Source organism: Salmo salar, chromosome 11 (genome assembly GCF_965601325.2).
Source record: "Salmo salar chromosome 11, fSalSal1, whole genome shotgun sequence".
Classification (NCBI taxonomy): domain Eukaryota; kingdom Metazoa; phylum Chordata; class Actinopteri; order Salmoniformes; family Salmonidae; genus Salmo; species Salmo salar.
Genome location: NC_138301.1, coordinates 93,327,620 through 93,336,815, shown reverse-complemented (window position 1 = coordinate 93,336,815; position 9,196 = coordinate 93,327,620). Strand labels below are relative to the sequence as shown.

Genomic DNA, 9,196 nt, shown 5'->3' with positions numbered 1-9,196 from the left:
CATTACAGTAATGGACAAAGTGCATCTCTCAATGCTCTATGAAAGAGGACACCAAACAACATAACCACTCAGTTGTTTCCGCGAACAATGAATGAAAGACCAGGTTTTTTAACATCTCCTCAAGTCTACTTATGTAAATACTCCTGGGCAGATGGAAGCGATAGGAAGAGATGGGTAGGACACTTTCCCCTCCAAATTCACACAGGTCATTCCTCCTGTGACGGCCAGCAATTGCTGGTTAGCTCAGCGGCGATCCCAATTTTAGCTCCAGGATGGTGACAATTTGAAAAAATGAAAAGGTAGATTGTGCTGATTTATAGTCCCATTTAACCATGTTGCATGCCCTAGTTTGAAAGGTCTGTGGATAGTGTTCAAACAAAGATGTCATACAGTATCTGAATTCCTCCATCTTTATGCACCTTTGCCGTTACAGTATTCTTTAATCTGCAGTATTCTACTGCTATCTATTCTGTGAAAAATTATATTTATTTGTTAATATTATCTTCTGATTCTAATTATTATGTCTTTTAACTATATGCAATCTATTAGCTTCAAAATGTAAGTAGGTATATCTAGCTGTCCGATTACATGATCTGATGGAATGGCTTGTCCTGCACTTTGTAAAAACCCAGAGTGCATTGAATGAATGTTGGAAAAATATCTTGGTTCCTTTCTAAACATAGCACTGTGAATTCAAAAAGAACTTGGCAAAACAGTTGAGATCTCATTCAAATGTGAGGGCAGTGTGAATACAAAGATAACTTAGTTATTTAACTTAGTTTTTTACACCAGAGTTCACTTTAAAGAGTACTGAGGCAGGTTATTTTAAAGAGGACTATATGTGAAAACACCCAAAGTGAAGAATAGACAGCTCACAGTGGTTGTCAGTGCTTGTACAATGAGCCTTTATCCTATAGGGGGCACTGTTGAATCTTATGAAGGTCCCGTACTGTAAACTGTGAGACCGACACAACAGGTTATACGCAACTGTGAGGACTTATGTCGCATATATCATAGCTGCTCTGTGTTGAACTGATGAGAGAATAGCCTTTTAATACTGTAGGATGAAAAATAGAGGGATTGTAATGGTGATTCATACTCAAAATGACCGGGGAGGTGAGGTGAACTGAACCATTGCAGTGATCAATTTCTGGGTGTCAATCTCAAATTTAACACGTGCTTTTCTCACCCCTATTCAGTGCCTTAGTTAATTACATTATATATTATATTAATACAATAATTAAAGTATTTTGGCAATTAGGCTACATATGGTCAATTTGCGCGCACGTCACACCCCATACTCAGAATTTGCCAATCCACCGTGAGCGTTCTATCTCATTTGGTTTCTCTGCGGAGCCGGCAGATCATGAACTGCCATCGTTGCAGAGTGGTGAGAGGAACACGAGATGAATTCAACAATATTCACTTATTTTACACACGAAAAGTAGGACTATTAAAAGCATGATGTAATCTTATGATAGCATAACTGTCATATTGATTAACCTCTGAGGGCGAAATTAATGAATTACAAATGAGCTTGACACATAAAATCTTAGCCTACTCAGGTAGAGAGTATTTTACCGCTGAGGATCTGTCGACATACCGTGTTGAAAACGTTGATAAAGAATTCTTATAGAGAAATTAGATGAATTTTTTGGAAAGACACTCGACGTACCCTATGCGTAAAAGACTGTAGGCTACGACGCGCAACTAAAAATGGACCAGCAGAAAACGCTTGAAGGACATTTTACAAAAATGAACATTATCTTTGATTAATGCAAAATATTAGATCGTTTTCATCAGTTGTTTTTGCAATACAAAAAATAACTGCAGCGTGTTATGTCAAAGACCAGCGTCGGGAGGCACAACCAGTGATGTAGGAATCATAATCTGCGCAACGGACACACCTGTAATCAACCGTCAATAAAACATACACGAGGTAACTCTAAACCGGGCCAATATAAGTCTTAAATCCTTTAGTCAATGCAACGTGTTGCAGGGAACAAACAATAAACAGATTCATTTAGGATCAATTCTATTTTGTTGCATCAGGGGTGAATACTGGGACGGACCGTTATTCCCCAGGAGTTGCTCATTTCCCTCCTCGGCACCATTCGAGCAAGACATGTCGCACTGTTTGGGTACCTGTCGTTTCAGCGATGGCTGTTGACTGTCGGACTTTCGTCAGCTTCCAGCAATCGTACTGAGTAGATACATCAATTGTTTACTGAATGGAAAACGTTTATCCTGTTAGTATTTGAAAGAGAGGAGAGAAAAGTTTTTGTGCAAACTTTTGGCACCTTCCCTCGGGAACGTCGGTAGTGACCGGAGCTGTCTCGCTTTTTCCCCCTTTCTGTGCGTCTGGAACTTTCTGAATCATCGGAAGGAAAGATGACTCTTCTCTGTACACTGGGGCTCGCAGCGGTCGTGCTTTTCGGAGGTGAGAAATTCTCATAATCCACATTCATAAATAAGAATAATAGGCTATACTACATGTTCAGCACATGCGCGTCACACACACGTTTTCTTTCAGGGGGAAGCGATGCATTCTGTAAAAATTATTTACATCTAATTTAAGTCTGTCTTCAGTTATCAGTATCCATCATGTCCATTATATCCACTACTTAAATTGCCCTTAATGTAGTAGTAATCATATCGACTTTCTCTCAGTTATCTTCCGGACATCATTTTCTAATGAAAATATATGATCTCAATGTGAGTCATCATGAACAAGGCTAAGAATAGGCATGGGTAACATAAATGTCAAGCTCTTTTTCCTTGAAAGTGGATGACTAAGTTAAATATGGAATAAGAAGGACTGGTTAGATTTGCTTATAAGATAAATGGGAAGTATTATAATCAAGATAGAGATAGAGAGGGAAGAAGTAATTTGTTAGACAGTGTGTAGTGACTGCACTCTACTAAATGTGTAATATTCTAAATTGAGACAGAGCAGAATATCAATATTTTAAGGGCTGTATTGTGGGGATTGTGAATGGAGCTAGAAATAGCTTTATAATTGTTGCTGGTGTGTCCCACCATGGTTTTGAACCGCAGTCATGTTCTATAAACCTAATGCTGGGGCTGAGACTGAGAGGGAGTCTCTGTCTGAGCATGTACTCAGAATGGCTGCTTGTCAAAGCCTGCAGGTGTGAAGAGGGTGTCTGCAGGGCTCTAAAACCAGACCAAATGCATATGCGACTAAATATTTTGCTGTGTGACCAGGAGTTTTATTCTGGGAGCACTGTGTGACTATGAAAACAATCTCCCAGATACAGTTAGTTGTTGTAATGATAAGACATCTGTACCTTTGTTTCCAAGCTTCCTAAAGAATCAAGCCAGTGCAGATTCGTTAGCATCATGGTTGCACCAGTACTACAGCAAAAAAAAAACTGTTTGCACAACCAGGTCTCAACATCTGACCCATATTACCAGCACACCTTTTTATTTTCCTATAGTAGAAAGCTACTGTATATCCACCAATTTTTCCATATTTGTGTTTTTTCATCAGAAATGAATGCTTAGAGTAACCTTTGTGTGTATAAAATATTGCTGTCCTCAGATTTTGAATGAATAGATTTTAGATGTATTACAATTGGGGATTTTGCAAAACCACCTAGTGATAGGTTTGAAACAAATACATGTCTGTCATTTAACAACCGCATGCATGCCATGATTCGATCTGGGAAAAACACACCCATCTCTTTCATAAGTTCTTTAAACAAAAAATCTAATTTACCAACATTTCTGAAAATGTGTATATATAGCATTTTGGAATGAAATTCTTAATGTTTTCAATACCTTAAATCTGGCCAGTCTCCTGGGATGTGGCAGTGGGAGTGAGAAAAGGGCTGAATTGATTCTGTCCTTAGTTGGCTGTCTGCCTCCTGGTGTGTGGAGCCTCAGGGGATGTCCCTGTTCAGTCCCACAGACAGCTCTCCCTGGAGGGGTAGAGGAGCTCTGGGGGCTGGGTGGTCTCTTTTTAAGATTAGGATCATGTATATATACACTGTTTTTAATACCACATGCAGTAAAATGTGTTGTTTTACTGGAAATCACAGTTGTTTTACTAGAGCAAATTAAGGTTATGGGCACATAGACAGATTTTTTAAAATATTGTAGGCTCAGGGATTCAAACCAGCAACCTTTTGGGTACTGGCCCAATGCTCTAACCACTAAGCTACCTGCCGCTCATCATCCATACACAGCAAATTGGTCAGTGTTGATTTTTCTGTGTAATATTTCTGTTGATTCAGGAGTGAAATTCACTCTGTAAGAGTGAAATGAACACTCAGTGGTGTGATATACCCCCCCAGTGTTGGTGTTAATAACCAGAGTTATTGTTTTAGACTGTGGAGACTAAAACAGTTCCATCAAAACCACACCCAATATTATCATATTTCCCAGCATGCTCTACTGAAGGTTGATTTTTCAAGGATTTGTTTTTAATATCTGTGTTTTTGCATGTACATTGATTGATTAATCTTCTGCTACAAATGATAAGTAACATACAGATTTCTAAACTAATCCAATCAGTTAGCTAGATATATTGCAACTGTTATTTAAGTGGTTATTCCTGGTTAAATGGTTAAGGAAGTAATTTAAATTATAATTTTAAAAAGTTTTTTAACCCTTGATAGTCTTTCTGAATGCAGGTTGCAGGTGAATAACAATTCCAACTGTTGCATATCCTAACTCTGGCTGGATTCCAATAGGAATTACACCACTTTGCAAGACAGCATTATGTGACTAGCAGGCCTGATGTGCCTGTAAACCAGGAGTTTCCGAACATTATTGTGTTAGGATGAAGCTAGGCCATTAAAGTAACCCACTGGGCACAGACGTCAATTCCACGTCTAAACTAAGCAAAAAAAGAAACGTCCCTTTTTCAGGACCCTGTCTTTCAAAGATAATTCATAAAAATCCAAATAACTTCACAGATCTTCATTGTAAAGGGTTGTTCAATGCTTGTTCAATGAACCATAAACAATTACTGAACATGCACCTGTGGAACGGTCGTTAAGACACTAACAGCTTACAGACGGTAGGCAATTAAGGTCACAGTTATGAAAACTTAGGACACTAAAGAGGCCTTTCTACTGACTCTGAAAAACACCAAAAGAAAGATGCCCAGGGTCCCTGCTCATCTGCGTGAACGTGCCTTAGGCATGCTGCAAGGAGGCATGAGGACTGCAGATGTGGCCAGGGCAATAAATTGCAATGTTCGTACTGTGAGACACATAAGACAGCGCTACAGGGAGACAGGACGGACAGCTGATCGTCCTCATAGTGGCAGACCACACGTAACAACACCTGCACAGGATTGATATATCCGAACATCACACCTGCGGGACAGGTACAGGATGGCAACAACAACTGCCCGAGTTAACCCAGGAACACACAATCCCTCCATCAGTGCTCAGACTGTATAGAATAGGCTGAGAGACGCTGGACTGAGGGCTTGTACGCCTGTTGTAAGGCAGGTCCTCAGCAGACATCACCGGCAACTACGTTGCCTATGGGCACAAACCCACCGTCGCTGGACCAGACAGAACTGACAAAAAGTGCTCTTCACTGACAAGTCGCGGTTTTGTCTCACCAGTGATGGTCGGATTTGCGTTTATTGTCGAAGAAATGAGCGTTACACCGAGGCCTGTACTCTGGAGCGGGATCGATTTGGAGGTGGAGGGTCCGTCCTGGTCTGGGGCGGTGTGTCACAGCATCAACGGACTGAGCTTGTTGTCATTGCAGGCAATCTCAACGCTGTGCGTTACCTCCCTCATGTGGTACCCTTCCTGCAGGCTCATCCTGACATGAACCTCCAGCATGACAATGCCACCAGCCATACTGCTCGTTCTGTGCATGATTTCCTGCAAGACAGGAATGTCAGTGTTCTGCCATGGCCAGCGAAGAGCCCGGATCTCAATCCCATTGAGCACGTCTGGGACCTGTTGGATCGGAGGGTGAGGGCTAGGGCCATTCCCTCCCAGAAATGTCCGGGAACTTGCAGGTGCCTTGGTGGAAGAGTGGGGTAACATCTCACAGCAAGAACTGGCAAATCTGGTGCAGTCCATGAGGAGGAAATGCACTGCAGTACTTAATGCAGCTGGTGGCCACACCAGATACTGACAGTTACTTTTGATTTTGACCCCCCTTTGTTCAAGGACACGTTATTCCATTTCTGTTAGTCACATGTCTGTGGAACTTGTTCAGTTTATATCTCAGTTGTTGAATCTTGTTATGTTCATACAAATATTTACACGTTACATTTTCTGAAAATAAACACAGTTGACAGTGAGAGGACGTTTCTTTTTTTGTTTATTTCCAGTTGGTTCAACGTAATTTCATTGAAATGACATTGAAACAACGTTGATTTAACCAGTGTGTCCCCAGTGGGAAGGCCTTATGATATATGTAATGTATTGTCATATATTGTAATTTAAATGATGCTATTCACCTAGGTACTCATTAGGTGAAAGCCACAGGCATTTAAAAGGAAAGAACTTAGCAACCATCTCTCTGTCTCTAACATATTCAGTCATGAGAGGTAGCTCTATAATTCACTCGAAAAGAAAAGGCACCATGGGAAATATGCAAATGAGGCTTTACACCATAGTGTTAAAACAACACCCAAAATGACTTAATGTAACAGTGTTTTTGTTTAACAGTAATAGGAGTTAACTCTAGATCAAATATGGTTGAATAGAAATAGCACTGTGTTAATTACCTTATTGTGTCAAATTTGATTAACACTGGATAGTGTAATGCATTTTTTTTTACTTTACAGATTGTTACATGAACATTCACTATAATCAGAGTACTTTTTATACTCTGTAGAGTGGGACCATATGTACTTTGAGATAGTGTAAAATCAACTCTTAAGTGTTGCTTTAACACTACAAAATGTTCTGTGCAAAGTGGTACACACACACACACACACACACACACACACACACACACACACACACACACACACACAAACACTTTTTCACTGCAGAAGAACAGAGGTCAGCCCTATAAGACTGGCTGAACAGTACAATAAAACAAGCCATACTTCTTATTGGACTTCATGGTTAGGGAGCAGCATTGTAAAGAGCTGCAGGGAGGGATGGTGTGTAAAAACACCAGGAAGAGTGCAGCAGTGGACAAAGCTGGGGTATCCACTGCACCAGCACATATTGGACCAGTACGCTACAGAGCAGTTTATAAGCGTCGTAACATGGAAACACTGGTCATAAACTGGAGGGCATATATATTTTTAAATTTTAAATTTATTTAAATTTATTTAACTAGGCAAGTCAGTTAAGAACAAATTCTTATTTACAATGACGGACTATCCGGGCCAAACCTGGACGATGCTGGGCCAATTGTGCGCCACTCCATGGGACTCCCAATCACGGCCGGATGTGATGCAGCCTGGACATTGAGGAGGGTTAAGTATATTCATCTGATTGCCCTTCCTCAAACCAATGCTGTTTCCACAGCCTGATTGCAGTAAACCCTGAAAATTAGATTAGATTTGAAAATACAATCTATTTTTACTTTAATGTGATGGATCTTTTAGATATACAGTAACAGCCACCTTTTGGGAAGGTGGAGATAAAGAGGGAGTCGAGAGAGATAATGGAAAGTGAGACAATGAGACAGGCAGCTGCAAGTGCCAATATCTGTACATGCTTACGCATACACACGCACACAGACAGACAGACAGACAGACAGACAGACAGACAGACAGACAGACAGACAGACAGACAGACAGACAGACACCTATTACAAGTGATTTCTAGGGCTGTCTGTGTGGCCTGGTTAGAGTGAAGAGGGCTGTTATCACCTCTTTCATAATATGGGTCTGCTGACAACATCCAGTTTACTTGGCTTCCCTACAGTAATATGAGAGGACAAAGGGCCTAGACACAGAATGGAATTGACTGTAGAGCATTGTCATTAATTTTCCTAGAGACACCAATGAATAAACCAACAGAGGATAGGAAAAACGGTATTATTTGTTTCACACGAAAAAGCCATATTACAACCTACAGTGAGGGAAAAAAGTATTTGATCCCCTGCTGATTTTGTACGTTTGCCCACTGACAAAGAAATGATCAGTCTATAATTTTAATGGTAGGTTTATTTGAACAGTGAGAGACAGAATAACAACATAAAAATCCAGAAAAACGCATCAATTCAACCACACCTTTGTCTTATCATAAAACGGGATGGCAACCTCTGTCCGGTGAAGTCCATGACACATATCGCATGTAATATACAGTTACATGACCTACAGCATGGTCAAGCAAGTTAATGTTTCAGACATTTTCAGACCACCAAACAAATATTGATTTAGAACCAGAGTTATCGCATGTCACAAAGAAAACATGAGCTGCCTCCACTATTCCAGCACCATTTCAGTCTGTCACTCTGTCATACAGTACACACTAATATTTTTTTCTCTTGTCCTTGGCTACCTGGCTAAAATGCTTGCTCGCTAGCCTAACTTCCATTCATGGGCAATGTTAGCTAGTTAACATTAGCCTTCTACATCTAGCTACATATTGAACTTCCATCCTCTCTGGCCAGGGTCACAACAATGTATTCATTAATGGGTGGATCAGAATCGCCGTTATAATCATTGGCCAGTACAAATAATTAAGTAAAACCACAGGTCCAAATCCCTATCTCCATCGATGACTCATTTAGGAAAGGCCTAATTTTAGCTAGCCACCAGAGAACAACAACACAACAAGAGGCAACAATTCTAGTTTTTCTGTCGATGAAGTACTGTATGCTCTCAATGAGATTTGGTAGGAGTGAGGCCAAAATCCAAGCTGGCTTCCCTTGATACTTTTTTTTGTGCACTAGGACCATTCTCAGTTTAGCTCAACGCTGATTGGCAAATTTTTTATACTTTTTTCTATCAAGGGAGGCCAAATGCTCACTGGCTTCCCTTGCATTCAATGCTACCGGCGGCACCAATGTCATACTCATTTGGACCAGATAGCATCAGATAGATGGCCTACACGTAGAGAGACAGAGGGGCACTGTTTGTCTCACTCGACTGCTATCTCCTGTGAGGTACATCCAGCCTCTTGCGAATTGAAGGAAAATTATGAAACACAGAGAGACGAAACATAAATTATTTTATGTTTTAAAATTTAAAATACATTTATTTGTGGGGGGAAGCCTGGCTTCCCTTGAC

General features: G+C 40.5%; 1 protein-coding gene across 1 annotated transcript in view; it reads left to right on the top strand.

The window, feature by feature from the left end:
* Positions 1-1,436: 1,436 nt before the first annotated feature.
* LOC106563163 (transmembrane protein 132C) overlaps positions 1,437-9,196 on the top strand; it is a 188,877-nt gene continuing 181,117 nt past the window's right edge. The window contains exon 1 of the mRNA XM_082958147.1: positions 1,437-2,440. Within this exon, the coding sequence (XP_082814273.1) occupies positions 2,392-2,440 (49 nt within the window). The 5' untranslated portion in view covers positions 1,437-2,391. The remainder of the gene's footprint in view (positions 2,441-9,196) is intronic.